We start from the raw sequence: 20,962 nt of genomic DNA on the forward strand, positions 1-20,962 counted from the left end.
TGTCAGCGCTCCGCTGCGGTCAGATCAGCCGACGCTCGATCACATCCCAAGTTTGGACCTTAGACACACATCATAAACTGGCAGAACCTTCGAACCGAGTCACGTGAACGAACCGGGTCCGGTCGGAGCTGCTGAACAGCCGCTGAACGAGACTTAAACGTGCAGTTTGGACGCTTTTTTTTCCTGCGTTAGGAAGCGCAAAAAAAGAAAAAAACAGATGCTGCCAGAGGTAACGGATATTAACTGCTACTAACTGACGTTAACGGCTGATTCATAGCTGCTTAGTTAATAGCGTTCATGTAATACTTTGACATTATTAATTCTTTTAAAGCTATCTATATTCATTTGAGAAAAAGAAACAAAAAACCCCAAAATAGATTAAAAGAAAAACTGATCAGGTTTTGACTTCAGGGTGTTGAATGTGTGTGGATTTGCTCCTTTTCGCCTTTATTTTAGTTAAACTGGTTTGGAGCTTTCTTATGGTTTTTACACCCAGAACAGTAGAGGACTTAAATTACTTCTTTAAAAGCAAAGTGTTTATAAACTAGTTGGAATTCTGTTAAAAAAAAAAAAACTCAAACTCAACACCTGTGTTTAATCTGACTAAATTAGAGATAATCTGATTTTAATTGGTATGAGTCCATTTTAAAACCACTTTATTTGCATTTTAGTGACATTTAAAGGATATAATCCAACTGTAAATCATCTCTATTGAAATTTAAACTGATAGACCTTTTTGTTCCTTTTATCCATAAACATTTTCATGATAACTGAGAACTTTCATTTAGTACATTTGAAACAGTTCATGACTGGCACACTCACTGACATGTGACTGTAACGTTGTGCAGCTCTGTCATATTAGCACGCAGGCCACGCGGTGAGAAATGCTGTGTTCAGCCCCCGGGCTGCCAGTTTGACACCTCTGGTGTTCGAGTCCGTGGCCGACGCCTGAGGACTTCACTTTGTGGTGATACCTTTGATGAACTTTTGATTCTGTGGTTTATTTCTACGTCACATATGTTTGCTGTTGACGGGAAATTTTGCTCAAAGGATGAAAAATCTGAAATGAGGCGAAGGAGACTGGAAACACTATTATTTAATTTTATTTTTTAATGTCGTTCACCGACACCATCCCTCAGAGGTAACGCAGCATGTCAGCTGACAACAGCCCACCGCCGCCGACCTTGCCGCAGCCCCTCCAGACAATCCCGCCCACTCCGGCTCCATCACCGAACCCTCCGGCTACGATCTGCAGGCGACTATCCAGCAGCAGCCAGACCGTTTCGATTCGGACCAACTCACAAGGCTCCGCCCACGGCATCTCCTTCCTGCTGCAGATCGGACTCACCAGGGAGGCGGTGACCCTTGACCCTGGCGAGCTATCACTGTCTATCATCAAAGAGCTCGTCTGTTCTGTTGTGGATCAGAAGGTAAAAATGTTCACACACCGTCAGTGTGCATCAGCATCACATTTTAATCATTAAGTTTTTGTTTTCCCATTTCATCCCGAAATTCTTTGTTTCTCCTACAAAGTATCATTCAGAGGGCGGAGCAGAATTCCAGCACGTAAAGTCTGCAATCTTACATCAGACAAATTCAAAAGAACTGAAATCAAACAGAGTTTTTAATCTGTGCAACATTCCTCAAAACTCTAAAAACACGAGGCTCGACTGAAAAGTTCAGCTTTATATGCGATTATTTCAATAACAAGCAAGAAAACTCACAGGAATCTGATCTCTGCTTAAAGTTTGGAATGTTCTCCATCAGAACGCAGGTGTCCTCTCTGCTCGCATCATTACATCATTGGTGTAACGGTGTCCCATGGGAAGGTGTGAGACCCGGACCTTACAGCGGGCGCAGTAAGATTTCAGCCGCTGCAATGCGTCGTGTAAAAGAATTGCGTCTTTTCCAGGATGAACCTGCTTCAAGCGTGCATGCAGATTTTACAAAGTGTCCACATATCGCTCGGAGTCGACAGTGTCACCATGTTCCATGTTGATTACTTTGGCATCGCATAACTTGATGCTGTGTATCTGTGGCTGTTATGGGGCGCCCCCTACAGGCCTGGTCATGTAGACTCGTCATGGCAAGATTTTCGCCCTTCAAACTCCTCCCACCTCCTGGCTGTATTGGCCTCCACACAGTCATCGCCATAGAAACATTCATAAATGTCCACGGGGGCACAACCCTCCATCATGAGGAATTCACTAACAGCACGTCCTTTCAAACGCATGTCTCCATTTTTTAAGACATCTGTGCACACGCGTGACGTTGAAGAGGTTCTGCACACGCCTGAAACAGAGGTGAAAACCGTCAGTGTAAGCAACAGTCAATAAAGGTTATTCTCATACCAATTTCACTTCAATATCTTGGTTGTTATTTAAATAATCGCAAACCAAAAACATGTGAAAACATGATTGACCTTTGACCTTTTTATAAACAATGACTCAGCAGTTAACTGAGTTACAACCACAACATCCAAACAAAAAGTACAACATCCAACAACAACACATGTTTGTTATCCTCACTTACTCCTGCAGTAGTAGTAGTACTACTACTGCAAACTGTACTATTGCTGATACTACTATAGTAGTAGTATCAGCAATAGTACAGTTTGCAGTACTGGTACTATAGTATCAATAGTTCTAGTGCCATCAGTAGTAATATCACATGCTTTATGGAGAATATGCAGTGGAAATATTAAAGTAGTATTACTTACAGTAATAGAAACAGTAGTAGTAGTATTTGGTGGCGACCTTGAGGAGAACAGAACTGTAATATTCTGGACACGGACACAATGTGATAAAACAAAAAACATCAATGAACAAGAATATTTTAGAATAAGATTTTAAAAAAGTGTAAGTGTATCATCACAGGGACCACATCTCCCCATCACCATGGCAACATGAAGCATCTGCACCCTCCATCCCTCTCTCCCATCAGCTGTGTTGGTTTCCATGGTTACCAAGGACAGAGAGTAGTTCAGGTGAAAAGCGTGAATGAGTCAGTGTTGTTTGGAAACCTTGTGACTCCGACACTGATGATTTTCTTTATTCAGTCACACAAACAATTTTTACTTTTCCTTTCATGGACCCCCCCCCCCATGATGGATCTGCCCCAAAATGTAATTTGTGTTTCAGGTGAGACTCAGTTTATTGAAAACTGAATCCTCAGTAGATTTACCTTATATTAAAATGGAATAAATAAATAACAATAACTAAAAAACCTCACTGGAGCGTTTTGCAGGATGGACTCCACAAATTCACCAATTTTTTCACCATCATCTGATTAGACTTTCTGATCAAATGAGTATTCTCAGAGAAATTTTACAGGACATTTAAATTAATTTCAACATTTTACTCAAGTTGGTGAAATGTTTCTTGAAACAACTTGAAATGTTTATTTTGGGCTGTTAACTCAGCCACATGGCAGCCAGTACATTCTGAGTGCCAGTCCCAAGCCTGGGTAAATGAGTAGGGTTGCATCAAGAAGGGCATCCAGGGTAAAACAAGCCAAAATAAAGATGTAGATTACAAATTGAATTTCCATACTGGATCAGTTGAGTCCTGGTTTAACAACATCCACCATCGGTGCTATTGCCCAACAGGGTGCCGGGAGAAATTGGGCTACTGCTGGGCAACAAAGAAGAAGAGGAGGCAAACATGTCCACAAACAGCGGGAGAAGAGGAAAACTAGAAGAGTGGATGTGAAAGTCGGGACTTTGAATGTTGGCAGTATGACTGGTAAAGGGAGAGAGCTGGACGACATGATAGAGGAGAAAGGTAGACATATTGTGTGTGCAAGAGACCAAGTGGAAGGGAAGTAAGAGCAGGAGCATCAGCAGGGGGTACACCTTGTTGTACCATGGTGAGGACAGGAAGAGAAATGGTGTTGGGGTCATTTTAAAGGAAGAGTATGTTAAAAGTGTGTTGGAGGTTAAGCAAGTGTCTGACAGGGTGATGAGTGTGAAGTTGGAAATTGAAGGGGTGATGATGAATATCATCAGTGCATATGCCCCACAGGTAGGTTGTGAGATGAAGGAGAAAGAAGATTTCTGGAGTGTGTTAGATGAGGTGGTGGAGAGTGTGCCCAAGCATGAAAGAGTGGTGATAGGAGCAGACTTAAATGGGCATGTTGGTGAAGGGAACAGAGGTGATGAGGAAGTAATGGGTAGATATGGTATCAAGGATAGGAATGGGGAAGGACAGATGGTAGTTGATTTTGCAAAAAGGATGGAAATGGCTGTGGTGAATACCTGCTTTAAGAAAAGGGAGGAGCACAGGGTAACATATAAGAGTGGAGGAAGGTGCACACAGGTGGACTACATTCTTTATAGGAGATGCAAGCTAAAAGAAATCAGAGACTGTAAGGTGGTAGCAGGAGAGAGTGTCACTAGACAGCACAGGATGGTTGTTTGTAGGATGACTTTAGAGGTAAAGAAGAAGAAGAGAGTGAGAGCTCAACAAAGGATCAGATGGTGGAAGCTGAAGGAGGAAGACTGTTGTGTGAAATTTAGCGAGCAGGTGAGAGAAGCACTAGTTGGAGGGGAAGCAATTTTGGACAACTGGAAAAGTACTGCAGATGTTGTGAGGGAGACAGCTAGGACAGTACTGGGTATGACATCTGGACAGTGGAAGGAAGACAAGGAGACTTGGCTAAGTAGCACAAGTTGGTTTGTGAACTTGCTGAGCTCATTTCCAAACAAAAATAAAACATTCTATAAATGTGTTCATCAGCTAGTGATTCTAATTTCACTGAATAATTTAAGCTCACAGGTGTGATGTTATTCGTGCACAGTTAGCTTCACAGCGACAAGCTGTGATGTCACCAAGCTTCCAGCCGCACCCATTTTGCCAGACCACATGGATGAAAATTCACCATCTTACCGCATGTGAATCCAAAATTTCCACAGACGCCAGTGAAAATTTAGAAATTATTCCTGTAATCGCGGATTGTCCTTCTCGAGCACACCGCTAACACCAAACACGTCACCGCCCTGTCGGGTTCTCTGATCAGTTTTAAGTTTGAACTCATTCCACCGAGTGCAGATTTTCCTAATTTCGTAATCTTTCTGGATGTTTATGGCGTGAACTTCACTTTAGTACGTCAGTCTAAAGGAATCAGCCTGCAAACAACAAAACCAGTGTTTTGTTTTTGCAAATGTTTCAGCATTTCCTGTATATTCGTTTTGTGAATTGTTCTGTAATTTGTGTCTGTATCATGGCCCAAGCAGATGGTCACCCCTTTGAATCTGGTCTGCTTGAGGTTTCTTCCTCAGAGGGAGTTTTTCTTACCACTGTTGCTCTGGGGGTTGGTAAGGTCAGACCTTACTCTGTTCTCTATTTGGCGCTATATAAATGAAAATAAATTGAAATTAAATTAAAATTAAAAAAAGTCAATGAGCAGCAAAATATTTACACACAAGAAGAAGAACGACAGATGAATCAATAAAAACTGGTGAAGACAGCTGAGTGCACATTTAACCATCAGAGTTCGGATTTGACACCAAATCTAACAGCCGCCGTCATCCTCACCATTCAGGGCATCGTGCCACGTGTGGACTGTGTTCATTTCAGATGGAAGCACAAGTCACAAAAAATACATTTGACCTTTGACCTTGAGCTTTGAAAACATAAAAATTTGCATTTTTGGTCAAAACTTTGAGCTTCAAATAAACACACATGTTCATCAGGTTTTTTTTTTTTTGTTTTTTTTAATGACCGAGTTTCTGTAGTAAAATAGTATTTTGCAGTACTATTTTACTAATAGTACCAACAGCTGTGGTACTCTGCTAAGTAGTACTGTTACAGGCAACGGTACCTGAGCAGTACTGGAGGAGCAGCTGTGGTCGTAGCAGCAGATAAATATTGGTATTAACTGTAGTATTGTAATAATAACAGCAGCATTAAGAGTATTATTTGTCATAGTTGAAGTATTTTGTTTGAAGTATTTAAAGAGTGAAACGTGTTTAACTCCATTCGATTTTTTAAATTCATTTTATCGGATTTGGTGGTATTTTCTGACATTTATTAATTTTTAGTAAAACTATGTGAAATATTTCCCAAACTCGTCTTTTATCAAGTTTCTGTGCTCAGTTTTGTGTTTTTGGTTTTGTTTTGTTTTTCTTTGCGTCACGGTGGAGATGATTTTCGCTCCAGTGGGAGTTTGGCGGTTCACTTCTCAGTGTTTCCACTGATTTTAGTTTTGCTTCCCTGTCGTGTGTCAAACTGCATCCGGCGAGTTCATCATCATCTTCATGAGAACTAAAAAGCAGAATTGCATCACTGTCACCAATAAACCTAAACCTTCACATTAAACACCAGCAGCTTCCTGTTTACCCGCAGATTTCCCATCAGGCCACTGTGGCGGCGCTGCTGGTGGTTTATTGCACGTGTGCATGGGTGGAGCTGAAGAGTTTTATTGGTGCTGAAAAGCTTCTTTTTTACTGTTTGCTGTGTTTGTTCTTCGTGTTGCTGCTGCAGTAAAATGTGATTGTTTTAATACAGAACAATTAAAGATGTTATTTTATAAAATTACAGTTTAACTTGTGTTTCTGCAGCAGTGGCTGTTTGTGATCCGGATTATTCTGATTCAGTCTCCATGCTGCACAGATTAAAAGGTCATTATCTCACCTGCTCCAGTGCCGACCTGAAGGTCAAAGGTCACAACTGACCTGAAAGTCGAAGGTCACAGCTGGGCCCATTTGGGTCCCAGTGGTTCTGAGTTTTTTGCTTTTCCACCAGAGATATTTTGGCTCTGAGAGTCACTGTGAACACGGCCGTACTAATCTGAAGTAGAACCAAACATTGGCTCCTGAACTACTTTCAGTTCCATGAAGCAGGTTCTGACTCAGTCAGACAAAGTGGTTTTATGTCTGTGAGTACAACCCCTGGCAAAAATGATGGAATCACCGGCCTCGGAGGATGTTCATTCAGTTGTGTAATTTTGTAGAAAAAAAGCAGATCACAGACATGACACAAAACTAAAGTCATTTCAAATGGCAACTTTCTGGCTTTAAGAAACACTATAAGAAATCAGGAAAAAAAATTGTGGCAGTTAGTAACGGTTACTTTTTTAGACCAAGCAGAGGAAAAAAATATGGAATCACTCAATTCTGAGGAAAAAATTATGGAATCATGAAAAACAAAAGAACGCTCCAACACATCACTAGTATTTTGTTGCACCACCTCTGGCTTTTATAACAGCTTGCAGTCTCTGAGGCATGGACTTAATGAGTGACAAACAGTACTCTTCATCAATCTGGCTCCAGATTGACATCTCTCGTGTTGGAGCCATGATTCATGTCAGGCCACTTGGTGCAACAGCTCTCCAAGGTGTGATCACTCCTTTTTAGATGCAGACTAACGAGCAGATCTGATTTGATGCAGGTGTTATTTTGGGGATGAAAATTTACAGGGTGATTCCATAATTTATTCCTCAGAATTGAGTGAGTCCATATTTTTTTAAAAAGTAACCGTTACTGACTGCCACAATTTTTTTTCCTGATTTCTTATAGTGTTTCTTAAAGCCAGAAAGTTGCCATTTGAAATGACTTTAGTTTTGTGTCATATCTGTGATCTGCTTTTTTTTTTTTTTTTTTTTACAAAATTAAACAAATGAATGAACATCCTCTGAGGCCGGTGATTCCATAATTATTGCCAGGGGTTGTAGTATTTTCCTTATCACCTCACAGCGGTAATAATAATTTTAATCAGTGGTTCTTATTGGTAACTAATCGGTAAATGTACTGCATTGATATAGTGCTTTACAGTGAGGATTCACATTCACACATGGATGTCAGGGTGCTGCCATGCACACCAGGAGCAACTTGGGCATTAAGGACCTTGCCTGAGGATCCTCTGATCTCAAGACCACCGCTTAACCTTCATGTTTCATGTTGTGCGGGTGTAAGAAATCTGTTGTGATTACTCTGCAAAATCTGCGATTCGTGTGAGTCTCGAAGAGTAAAACATGAAATAAAATTTTATTCCAGATACTTAGAACAGTTGGGATTGAAATAATAATTGCAAAAAATAGCATTTCTTGCAAGAACCATCATTCTAGCGAAGTTCTCGCAAGTTTTGTAGTGACTGAAAGGAAAACCTCACTAAATATTACAGTTTAGTTGTGTGTAACATGTTCTTTATCACGTTTAGGAACCTCTCCGTGTCTTACTTCATCCACTCGTACCATCATGTGTATTTTAGGATGTCGTGAAACTTTCTGGACGTCATGTGACCTGTAACAGCAGTTCTTCAAATCACCTGAAAAACCACCTAATGCAGGCGTGAAAACCTTTTCTGAAATATTTGAGAGTTTTTCAAGTCGCTGCTTCAATTTGCGCAACGGAAAGACGCCTTATGACATTACGAACAGGGATGTGTACTTATTGATCTGCTATCAACTGATAGCAGTTATTGATCAACTGAATGAACATCCTCCGAGGCCGGTGATTCCATCATTTTTGCCAGGGGTTGTAAAAGCTGAGCTCTTAATGGAGGATTAAACTGCACTGACGGATCAGCGTTAATAAAGTCTCCATTAACTGAACCCGGCAACAGGTGGTTCCTCTGACCCGGTTCAACAATAAAACCAGCTCACTTCTTTGGACGTGTTATTTTGGTTCCGTGACTGTCTGGATCACACGGTTCCTGTCCGTTCTGTTTAGAAGCGGCACTGACTGACGGCCGCAGTGTCTGTCGATCCCAGAACCTCCGCCGCAGCTCATTTCTGCCTCCTCACTTGTCGCTCGGGTTTCCTGCTCTCAGTCTGCACAATCCTCACTGCAGGCTGCTAACTTCCTGCTAACGCCGCAGGCTGCTAACATCCTGCTAATACAGCGTCACGGTGGCTGATGAACCCCAACACACACACACACACACACACACACACACACACACACACACACACACACACACACACACACACACACACACACACGGTGATTTCTGCCCGACCTCTGGGTGGTTTTTGGACCTGGATCATGTGAGACTTTGGCTGATTGTTCTTCGATCTGAACCCTGCAGACGAGAACTTAAATCATTTTAGATCTTCCCGCTCACATCAGAGGTTCCTGTGGTCACTCTCCGAGTGCACCTTATTCATAACTGGAATAAAACCTTTCAGTATTTTGTGTTGAGCTCAACCTCAATGACCTTTAACTTCAGGGTTGTTGTCGGCGTGTGATGCCACAGAGCTGCACATGTTTATTTCAGATTATTTAAAGTTTAAAGGCGTTCCTGACCTCCTCCTCTCCTCTTCAGTTTCCAGAGTGTGGATTTTTTGGAATGTTTGACAAGATCCTGCTGTTCCGCCATGACCTGACCTCTGACAACGTGCTGCAGCGTGTGACGGCGGCCGAGGAGATCCGCGAGGGCGACCTGGTGGAGGTGGTGCTGTCTGGTCAGTCAGTTAACCACAGCGGTCCTGGGCCGGTGGCCTCAGGGTCAAATCCCAAAATCACATTCAAACCAAAACCACACAATAACTGAAAGTCAATCAATATGAAAATCATCAACCAATTAATCATTTGAGTCATGTATCAATTAAATGAGTCATGTTGTCAAATGACTGGATTTGTTCATTTTCTGTTTTATTTAAGATAAAAGTGATTGAAACCAGATATTTTTATTAAATGTTCGACAGGCTTCAAATAATAAATGTGTTGTAGTTTGAGGTTGAATGAATCTGGTTTCAAACTGGAACCTGATGCTTTGCAGATTCTTTAAACTGGTTTGATTTGTCATCATCTACACGTCCACACTAAACTGCTTTTAAGTGATGATTAAAAATAAACATTTTGGGGATTTTTTGAGGGCTTATTGAACCAAACAACTTATTTGATGACGTCACCTTTTTTTCATGCCACATTTTGCTGTTCTGCAGAGTAACTGACAAATAAAACCGATAAACAATCATCATAAGAATCAATAACATAAAACATTCGTTAATTTTGAAACCGTGTCCTGACACAATTCTTTTTTTTGTGTGTCACGATATCATCGGTTTTGTGCTTTTCTGGAGTTTGTTCAAGCAGATGACACACAAATCTTGTTTACTTTGTCTTATTTAGTCCCGACCCACACAGATGCAGCTTCAGATCATTTCTCTTTCACAGCAACTCCAGAGGCTTTTTTTTTTTTCTTTTTATTTAAAATCATTTCTGGGTTGTTTTATCTGCACTTTCACTCGTCCTCCAGCTGTCACGTTAATCCCACCGCTGTGAGAAAGTGGCGAGGTCAGACCACATCTCGTTTCCTCCTGAACGCTCCAACCAGAACATGGCATGTAGCACTGCTGCTTCCTGAGCTGCTGTCGACGGGCTGTGACACAAGAACAGCTGACGCCAAATGGAGAAGTCGTACTCCAGAGCACACGTGGCGTAAAACCACAACCGCTTCCTGCTCCTGCAGAACGTGCAGACTGACACCGTTGACATCCGTATCACCGAATCGGTTTCTCGTCCCGGATCAGAACTCGTTTCTTTTATTTGATGATTTGTGAGTTCTTGTGTCTCAGGATACGTCACAAAACGTCAAACAGAAGAACCTGATTAATGCTGGTGCAGATCAGGATCCAGATGTGGATTCTGAATCACTTTCACTGACAGAGTGACGGGTGGCTTTTTGAAAAAAGTCTATTCCTGAAAAGCTGATCCAGGGTGGATGAAAGCAAGCACCAGTCCACAACACAGGACACATAAAACCTGGTTTGGATCTGGATCCATTACTGAAGTTTCTGTTCTCTAAGGAACATTAAAACATTCCAAACTTCCAGGATCATTCTTCCTACACACTCTTTCATTGATTACATGCTCATACGGCCGAGGGTACGTTAGCACGCCGTTCTATATTTTTATTTTTAAAAGTGGATTCCTGATTCAATCTGCTGCTCCGACCTTACGATCAATAAGGATTTTGTAATCTTAAAGGATCCGACTGGAGTTCAGCTGTCAACGTGACGTTTACAAACTAAAAAGAAAAAAAAAAATAGAACGCAGTGCTAAAGTCCCCTCATCCGTACGAGCATGTAATCAATGAAAAGGTGTGTAGGAAGAATGTGACCTTTTGACCCTTAAAATAGGTCACGGTTAGCCATCTTTGAACCTGTCCATGGTCTGTGTCCCAAGAACGCTCCCTGTGATGTTGAGACCCTTGCAGTTATAGGACTGGACTGACGCTGAGGACAGACAGACCTCGTCCAAAGTCCTCATAATACCCGGTGACCATGTTTTGTTACTTTAGATTTGTCATCATTTGGAATGTGTTTAACCACAAACGGAGCTAAAAATGTAAGCGGGAACAGTTGTGTTCTGCTCTCGTGTCCGTCCTGAAACCTTTTTTTCTTCTTCCTGGTTCCAGCTCTGGCCACAGCCGAGGACGTCCAGATCCGGCCTCACGCGCTGTACGTGCATTCCTACAAGGCGCCGGCTTTCTGCGATGACTGCGGCGAGATGCTGTGGGGGCTCGTTCGCCAGGGCCTGAAATGTGAAGGTAAGCACAGCCTAAACATGTCGCAGTTATCTAAAGACACGTGGAAGCCAGGTGCATGCTGGGTAACTACACAGATGTCTTACAATTCACAAAATTCTTTTTTCCTTTAGTTACATACTTTCATTAAGGTCAGAGGTTAGATCCGAAGATGGCATAACTCAGCTGTGATTTGACCTCCAGGTCATAAAGTGGTGGTTTACGACATCTGGTTAAGAACGGGTTTTGCAGTACTTCCTGTCAGGGAGCACAGAATTACTTGATTTTAAAAAAGAATTTGATTGTGACGCATGTTAGGAATCACACTCTTATTTTGACGCTGGAGGACAAGTTGTTTCTGATCAATAATTACGTCACAGTATTACGGCCGTTGTCATGGTTACTGCAGTATTCCTGCTTCAGTCACAAGAACAAAATGTGTAAATCATTTTCTCCTCTCAGGATGTGGGCTGAACTACCACAAACGCTGCGCGTTCAAGATCCCCAACAACTGCAGCGGAGCGAGGAAAAGGCGTCTGTCCTCTGTCTCCCTGCAGGGCGGCGCTATGGCCATCACACGTCCGCCTGCGGCCGACTTCACCGCCACGCCTCCAGAGGAGGTAGGACATTTGTCTCAAACACGAGCACAAACTGAAGGGTGTCTGATAAATGCACCACGCCGCCGCCGCCACCCGATGGCTCAGTCCTCCAGAACCTAATCTGGACCCACAGAATTTTATTTAATTTTAAAGATTCTTTTCTTTTGTTAATGTTATTTTTAACATTCTGACAGGAGGATGAGAGCATTTTGGCTGAGAAATTTCAGTTATTTTCCGTGTAATTTAATCATTCACTCTCAGAATTCACCTTAATATTTAGGTGAAGTTCATGTTGGCTGAAAGTCAATCAAATTCACTCTTCACACCTTTGAGGTGACGGAAGCAAACAGCGCCACCTATTGCACAGGTCAGCTGTGACTCACAACTCATTCACTTCAAAATTTGACTATCGTTTCCAATCTCATATCAAACAAAACCCCACAACCACGACTTCAACAAGCTCCACCAAACGTGTCAGACCCACTTCTCATCCCCACAACACGATAAACACACACACACACACACACACACACACACACACACACACACACACACACACACACACACACACACACAAAAGACTGGAGCTGAAGCAGTGTTCAAACCAGCGAACCATGTGTCATACACTCTGAAGCCACGTTGGATCATGTGACCACCGTAGCCAGGTTCAAATGCGTCACTGCTCTTTAAAAACTTTTTTGTTGAGGCCACATCAACAAACTGCACCAAACTGAGTTTTTTTTTTCCACTTCTGAGTGACGTCTTCTTCAAAGTTTTGTGATTATATGAAATCATTTCATAAAATTCTTTTCTGCCTCAGCAGCACCCCCTCCTGGGCACAGGGAAGCACAACTTGCTGCTGAGCGGTCGTCCCATCTGGATGGAGAAGATGGTCCTGAGTCGGGTCAAAGTCCCTCACACCTTCTCTGTCCACACCTACACTCGTCCCACCATCTGCCAGTTCTGCAAACGGCTGCTGAAGGGCCTCTTCCGCCAGGGCGTGCAGTGCAAAGGTCACCGTGCTCCACAAGCACGAGGGGTTTTCTTCTCTGAACACTATTCCCAATGTGCTTGCTCAGGGGATGGTTCAGGTTAAACCTTTTTCAGAAGAAGCACCTTTCAGTGGCTGACATGATGATTGTCATATTTAAAAAGTATTCAAGTCCATCCACTGTCCAGTCACCTCTGACCTTTATATGTACCACAAAGAGGATATTTCTGTTAGTGTTGCTGTTTGGTGGAACACGTGGTTCTACAGACTGACAGGCTGCGTTACAGCATAGTTACCTGGATGCACAACACTCCGTGCACGTGGGGGAGAAACGGCTGTGATTCAGTGGACAAACTGGAAAAGTATCGATGGCTCAGTTAAATTTAGTCCCCTTGATGGCAAAGTTGACATGGCGGCTCCGTCGCCCACGTGGCTCTGCAGGTCAGACCCATGTCTCACAGCTGCACCATTACAAGTCACACGGGCCTCGGAAGGCCGGGCTGCCAATGGGGCCTGGACCCCGTGTGTACCTGCTGACAGGTCTAGTTATTAGGGTCCAAGCCTGGCAGTCTTAAATTCTGTCACATGTAACAGAAAATCAAAACTGGTCCATCCTTTTGGCACTGGGTGAGCTGCAATAATAATAATAATAATAATAATAACATGTAATGTATGGATCAGGGGCCTCATGTTCAAAGACTAACGTGGACTTTCTACTAAAAGTTGTTGTTTGCCAAAACCCTGAATCAGGCATAAATACAAATATATTCAGATGTATGAAAGTGTGCATAGACATAAATCCACGCACATTCTGTTTGTACATGGAATTGAGTGTGGAACCAAACTCCTCCCTGGCCACGCCCCATTTAAATATGCAAATCCATGTACATAGGCCCTTTGAGCAGAGATTCCCCACAACATCACATCAGACAACATGAAGACAGAAAAGAAATGATACTACAGATGACTGGAAATGACACACAGGGACAGTTTATTCAGTACGCTGTTAAACAGATCAATCATGAAACTGGAAACATGTTCATGGAAGCTACAAGTGTGTGTGTGTGTGGCCAACATGCAGAACAGCGCACACACAGACGTTAAAAGTAAGTAAATCCTCGTGTTCCCTGAATACTCGCTCACGTTGGATTGCACCATTTGTAAGGTCCTCTAACAGTGGTGTCAAAAGTACACACATCTGTTACTTAAGTAGAAGTATAGATACTGCAGTTTAAAAACACTCTGATAAAAGTTGAAGTATCAACTTGACCTCTTTACTCAAGTAAAAGTGAAAAAGTATGTGCTCCAAAACCTACTTAAAGTATAAAAGTATAAAGTAACCTTAAAAAAAAAGAAAAAAAAAAAGGTAGATGCCACTATATGAATTGAAAGCTTAATTTAAAAACTGATTCGTTCTACATGTGGCCCAAGACCCAAAACCCAAAATTACCCCCCAACACCACCTGCATGAAAATGTTTCAATTCTAGAAGCTCTGAAATGCAATCTGGGATTATTCCAGACAATAAACTGCAGTGAGTGCAGCATCCATTTAGTGAGAAAAAAATACAACTTTCCTTATTCAGATTCATTCTGCTCTTACTAGGATGCAGCAGTTTTCTATTTTGGCAGATAGTTCTGGAGAAAATCACTGAAGAAATTAACACATTGAAAATATGGTTTGACAGAAACAAATTGTCATTAAATAAGACAGGGATGAAGTGGAGGAGTAAGAGTCACTAGGTGTTCACAGGAAACATTTATTTATGTATTTATGTATGTTCATTGTTAGTTGCTTTTATATTTTCTGTTGTGTTTCTATTCAGGTTCTTTTTGTCTCTTTCTCTAAAATTGTATATAATAATCATTAGATTATTAATATATAAACAAAAATAAATTTAAGAAATATTACAATTTGAAAACAAATGCACCTGAACGTGATGAGAGCTGCAATTGCTTAATGCTAACTTTTAACATTGAAAATGCCATAGACATGCTAACGCGTTAGCATCGCTCCCGTTTTTAAGTTATAAAATACATCTATCAACTGTTTCAGAAGACCATAACAGGTCGGTTTAACATAGAAAAGGTAAATAATACTCACAGAAGTATGCTATTTAGGGTTTTAGCGGGGGAAAATTAAGCGAAAGAAAGACAGAATAAACGAAGCAATAGGTCGAAGCATTGCTTCAATCTGCGAACCACTGCTTGGATTGGTTCACGGTTCAAAGCATGTTGATTACAGGCGCACATGACGTGAAATATATATATATAAACATTAAACTGAAGCCAAGAGTAACGAGGCTGTTTGTTTTAAAAAATGTAAGGAATAGAAAGTACAGATACTTGTGTGAAAATGTAATGAGTAGAAGTCAGAAGTAGGCAGAAAAATAAGTAATGGACTAAAGTATAGATACCTAAAAAGTGTACTTAAGTAGAGTAACGAAGTATTTGTACTTCGTTACTTGACACCTCTGTCCTCTAACAACGCTAACACAGCCACTGTTAGCGCCATTTTACGCATCACTGTGCACGTGCTTTTATATCCACCCATATAAATGCAAACACATGGGTGTGTTAGTGTTGATCAGTGTGTCTCTGATGTGCACGTTACTCTGATGACTTCATGTTTTCACACTAGAACGGTTCCCTGCGTCACCTCTACGTGTCCACAGAGGAACAATAACTGTAGAAACGTGCGCACACCAGCCAGGATGTTTGTGTGACGCACCGTACATTTCCACGTTCACGTCACCTTTGATACATTTGCACGTGGACGTGGAGACGGACACACACCAGGTTTTTGTGCGTACACACACTTTGTACACGAGGCCCCTGTTCTGTAGAAAGTAACAGATCCAGAAAAAAAAGCAGCCTTGGAAGAGGGTTACCCCGAGTTCTCCACTAGTTTATAATCTCAGACGTCGGATCTGATGTGTAACTAAAATTTTAAAGTTTGTGGTGGGTGGGGCTAATAAACTGAAAATCATGTTTAGCGTGTAAATCACATGACGTTAGCAGAAACATATTTCCACAAAAATTGTTGAAAGTGTCTGTGATTTATATAAAATGGGTGGAGCCACCATATTTAAGAGTAAATGCTGGGCAATGTCCAATCATGTCTTAGTAATAAATACATCTTTAAACAGACTTGGTGCAAATCTTAATTAATGTAATTAAATTCTGAAATAATTCATTAAAACTATTAAAATACTAAGTAATCAAATCATTTAGTTTTTGCTACAACAGAAAGAACCCTTAAACCTTTTGGGGCGGAGCTAAAAAAGAGGTGGAACCAGTAATAAGTTAGTACTTGTTGGTGTCATGCCCTCCACTGTGGAGGTGCACCATGTCAACCGTTTATTGACCTATTGACCTAACCCGCACCACGCTGAGACTCGTGCATGTAGACGACAGAAAATTAGGTACAACATTAAAAAAATTTAAAATAAATTAAAAAGTGCATGAAATTTAACCATCTTGACACCAGTGAGTCCAGAGCGGTAAAAATGAGCACGCCCATGTTTTATTATGAAGCCAACAGGAAGTCACTTCATGATTTATTTCACAAAGTGTGACATGATTAAAATCACAGATCAATAATTTTGATTCATCTTTTGTTTCATTTTTAGACTGTAAATTTAACTGCCATAAGAGATGCGCAGCCAAAGTGCCCCGAGACTGTCTGGGCGAGGTCGACTTCAACGGAGGTGAGCCGCTTCCATCGCAAAACGTTTCCTGCCTCATTTTTTGGTTTTAGTTTTCGTCTCAATAAAGGGGGCGGAGCTCAGGTATCATGATGTTTGTGAACAAAAGTATTTGCACACATATGAAATGATTTTTCTAATTATAATTTAATCTCAGCTGACCAACAGTGGCAGGCTGAAGCGGGGGGGGGGGGTGTACAGCCTGGGGCAGTCATAGGCCACAGAGGTCATGGAATCTGACATCACTGAAGTGCGTTTGAAACCCATCAACCCACCCGTGTGGAAACCCCACAGTGACCACGGCCGCTCACTCCACAGTTACAACTTCAGCTTCTAGAACATTTTTAAGGCTTCAGCACCATTTTTATGCAATCGTGTGAACGCAAACACAAGCGCTGCTTTAATGGCATTGAAAAGAAGGTGCAAAGGGAAGAAAGTGACGGATAAAATCCCCCAAAACACATCTGACAATGGGGATATTGGAGTTTCCTTTATGATGTTATAAGGAAGGAATGCTACCCTTTGCATTTATTCAGTTCTGCAAAGAAAACAGAATGAGACAGAGCCAAATTGGCACCAAAACCAAGTCAAGCTTCTGTTGAATGATTCCAGATATTATCCTGTACCCAGAGTCTCTGTGTTTACTCAGAGTCTGCCAGTCCCAGTCTGGATTCTGAGGGGACCATGGAGGTGGACAGCTGTGAAGGAAACAGCGATGGTGGACAGAGCACAGACGAGCAGGATGAGCCGTCCAACCCAGACCACAAACTCTTCTTCACGGAGGGTCCAGGTACCGACGGCGAGAAGGACGAGGAGCCGATCACAGCCATCAGGTGAGGCCATATCCAAAATTAACCAAATACCTACTGTGATCTGGACTTTAAATGATGCTTAGGCTTCCTCAGTGCCTTAACTCTAGATGTGGGAGGGGCTTTTTTGGTTGGGGGGAGGGGGGGTGGATACCCATTGTTCAGCTTTTGGATCATCTGTTCATCACATCTCAAAAATCACAGAAGAATCAATACATGTGGTAGTCTGGATCCCTGAAACAAAACTTTGACCTTCACACATAAAAAATTAAGTCCATCAGACCTTCTCCACACTGACTTAGTCCCGCCCCCCACTGAGAATTTATGGGCATATAAATTCATATTTCAAACTGTATATTTTGATGGAGGCATTTACTGCCCTCTACTGGTTGGAGAAAAACTGACGGTTCATAGACCTTCCTGGTTGACGAGGTATCTGGTGGAATCATTGAAATGTTAATAAGAAATTTAAATATAAATACACTTATTCAATAGACGTGAGGTTTTTCCATTTTCTGACATGTTGTGTTGTTTGGTTCAGTCCGTCCACCAGCAACAACATCCCCCTGATGCGAGTGGTTCAGTCCATCAAACACACCAAGAGGAGAAGCTCAGCGGTGGTCAAAGAGGGCTGGATGGTCCACTACACCAGCCGGGACAACCTGGTGAGACCACAGTTCACCGCTGTCTGCAAATCCATCCACTGCAGCCAACCCCCCCCACACATACATATCGATATGAGAATAAAAATGTGGAGGGTTTGTGTTTGTCATTTCAGAGGAAGAGACATTACTGGAGGCTGGACAGTAAGAGCCTGACTCTGTTTCAGAATGAAAGTGGAGCCAAGTATTACAAGGTAGGAGAGCCTCGGATTTAGTTTCCGTTCAGTGGCCAAACAAAGCCGAGTCATGAACCCAGAGAGAGCAGAGCGGACGGAGTCGGGTTCTTCCAGACTCACTTATAGCCGCCAACTCCAACCTGCTAACTCGACAGAGCTTAACCACGTTACCGGTCACCATCCATGAGCTCATGAAACTAAAGGACCCGTTAACATGAAACATGATACAAATATTGCGACCGCCACAAAGTGAACGTTTTCAGTCCACACATATACAAACATTCTTAAAGCTTTTAACGAACATTTTGCTGTTCAAACTAACTCATTGTTTCCTGGATGTACTTCAAAATAAAAGCACTGCACAGTGACACCGCCGTCAGACCTTTTACTTTGAAACCCGTTTCAAACAGGCCAACCACCAAATAAATGCCAAATGTCTGACACACGTGAAACCACGGCCACCTCTGCAGCAACCATGCTTGGGGCTAAGGAAGCTAAAGTTAGCAGGGTGAAGCTAACAGGACAACCCCTGCCAGGTCAGGGAGCGTGCACCGTTTACGTATGTCAACACTTCCACCACAATGTGGAACCGCAAAGATCACACCATCATCCTGAAAGTCAACGTCAGTTTAATGGTCTCCACAACCCGACCCAACACCCAGACAGTGAACAGAGGAGGAACCAGAACACAACCCTGAGGAATGCCAGAAATCACCTGGTGGAAGGCAGAGGATCCACCTACACTCATCTTTAACCCCTTATCTAAGATCAGGTCATGGGGGCTGGAACCTATCTCAGCAGTCACAGTGCGTGAGGCGGGTTTACCCTGGACAGGACGCCAGTCTGTCACAGGGTCACATACAAACAAACGCATTCACACCTATGGACAATTTGAAGTTTCCACTCCATCTAACCTGCATGTCTTTGGATGTGGGAGGAAGCCAGAGCACCTGGAGGAAACCCACACAAACACGGGGAGAACACGCAAACTTCACACACAAAGGTGGGAATCGAACCCATGACCTTCTTGCTGTGAGGTAACAGTGCTAACCACTAATCCACTGTGCTGCCATGATTCTCCTAAAATTCTACAGACAAACAAACATGACACATTTTCATGGAATTAAAAACAAATAAAAATAAAATAAGGATCCATGTTCACTGGACGTGAGCAGTAACACGCCGACAAAGATCTGTTCTACTGACTGTCTGCAGGATGACTCTGAAACATTTATTTCACATTTCTCTTGCAACCTTCCCCTCGCACTCACTCTCCAGCTTTCATGTCGTTCCTGCTGGTGACCTGCTGACCTTTAACACAAAGTGCTGCAGTGACTTTCCTTTGAATAGAGGGAGGAAAGAGACCAAGGGGGAGATTTGTGGCAGTTCTGGGACCTCTGGTCGCTTCCCTGCCGTACCTCTAGCTTGACGACACACTGACTCGTGCCTGAAGCATGTCCTGCCATTTCATCACAGCAGCGGGACGAATGGACGCTGGCAGGGGGGATGTGTGTGCTTCCGCTCTTGATACGGGACAGAATTCTGTCATGTGGTGAACTTGGCAGGACACAAGACACAGAGGTGACAGTGGCGGTTAGGAGGCTGTGAAGGCGGCGGCCGCGCTGGGCACTCTTCTGTTTGATGTGGAAGAATTTTTGGAGGGGTGGAGGGTAAAATCTGTCAGAGCAGGAAGGAAGAGAAAATTAGTTCAGAACTGAGATGTTCATCAAGTCAAGAACACTTCAGAGAAGACAAGCAGCCAACTCTGTCCTCATGGAGAGTTCTGATTGGCTGAGCCGACTCCTCTCCTCTCCTCTCCACTCGTGGTGTTTTTCAAAGAGAATCGCAGTCGACTTCGCACTTTGTCCCGTTCACAGGAGGTCCCGCTGTCAGAGATCCTGCAGGTGGAGCCGGCTCAGGACTTTGGCAACCTGGCCCAGGGCAGCACCCCGCACTGCTTCGAGGTCATCACAGCCAAGATGGTGTATTACGTGGGCGAGGACAGCGGCTTGCCAAACCTGGGTCTGACGGTGTCCGGCACGGGGCGGGACATGGCCCAGAGCTGGGAGAAGGCGATCCGCCAGGCACTGATGCCCATCACTCCCAAAGCCAGCACAGGCCCCGGGCCCGGCCCAGGAACAACCCACAGTGAGTCACCGCCAAAATATCAGAGCAACAGAAAGGTTCCACATGTTCAAAGAACTCTACAAATCATGGAAATATAGATTTTAGAATCTATGTTCAGATCTAGAATTCCTTTCTCATTTTACTCCATCAGATGACAAACTATTTCTGACGCAGCTGCCAGATGACAATGTGCACTTTACAATAAACAGTGCCCTCTAGTGGTGAGGCGATGACCCTGTGATCCAACGTGCCAAAATTCACAGAAAATTATTTTCCATCAGTTTTCTGATAAAATGCCCCTCAGAGAAATGTGCCGTTTGCTCACAAATAGATGGATGTAGTTTGATCACCTAAATCCTCAAATAAAATGTGAATTTTTAAAAAGGTGAAAAGTCCTGGAGTGGGTGTGGCTAAAGGGGACGAGA

The 20,962-nt window shown here is 42.8% G+C and overlaps 1 protein-coding gene across 1 annotated transcript in view; it reads left to right on the forward strand.

Annotated features, from left to right (window-relative positions):
- LOC117502936 (serine/threonine-protein kinase D3-like) overlaps positions 1 to 20,962 on the forward strand; it is a 28,951-nt gene continuing 7,989 nt past the window's right edge. The window contains exons 1-11 of the mRNA XM_034162079.1: positions 1 to 229; positions 1,140 to 1,430; positions 9,264 to 9,402; positions 11,361 to 11,492; positions 11,931 to 12,088; positions 12,891 to 13,080; positions 16,689 to 16,766; positions 17,413 to 17,596; positions 18,114 to 18,237; positions 18,351 to 18,428; positions 20,288 to 20,558. Coding sequence (XP_034017970.1) covers positions 1,152 to 1,430; positions 9,264 to 9,402; positions 11,361 to 11,492; positions 11,931 to 12,088; positions 12,891 to 13,080; positions 16,689 to 16,766; positions 17,413 to 17,596; positions 18,114 to 18,237; positions 18,351 to 18,428; positions 20,288 to 20,558 — 1,633 coding nt within the window. The 5' untranslated portion in view covers positions 1 to 229; positions 1,140 to 1,151. The remainder of the gene's footprint in view (positions 230 to 1,139; positions 1,431 to 9,263; positions 9,403 to 11,360; positions 11,493 to 11,930; positions 12,089 to 12,890; positions 13,081 to 16,688; positions 16,767 to 17,412; positions 17,597 to 18,113; positions 18,238 to 18,350; positions 18,429 to 20,287; positions 20,559 to 20,962) is intronic.

Source organism: Thalassophryne amazonica, chromosome 21, assembly GCF_902500255.1.
Source record: "Thalassophryne amazonica chromosome 21, fThaAma1.1, whole genome shotgun sequence".
NCBI lineage: Eukaryota > Metazoa > Chordata > Actinopteri > Batrachoidiformes > Batrachoididae > Thalassophryne > Thalassophryne amazonica.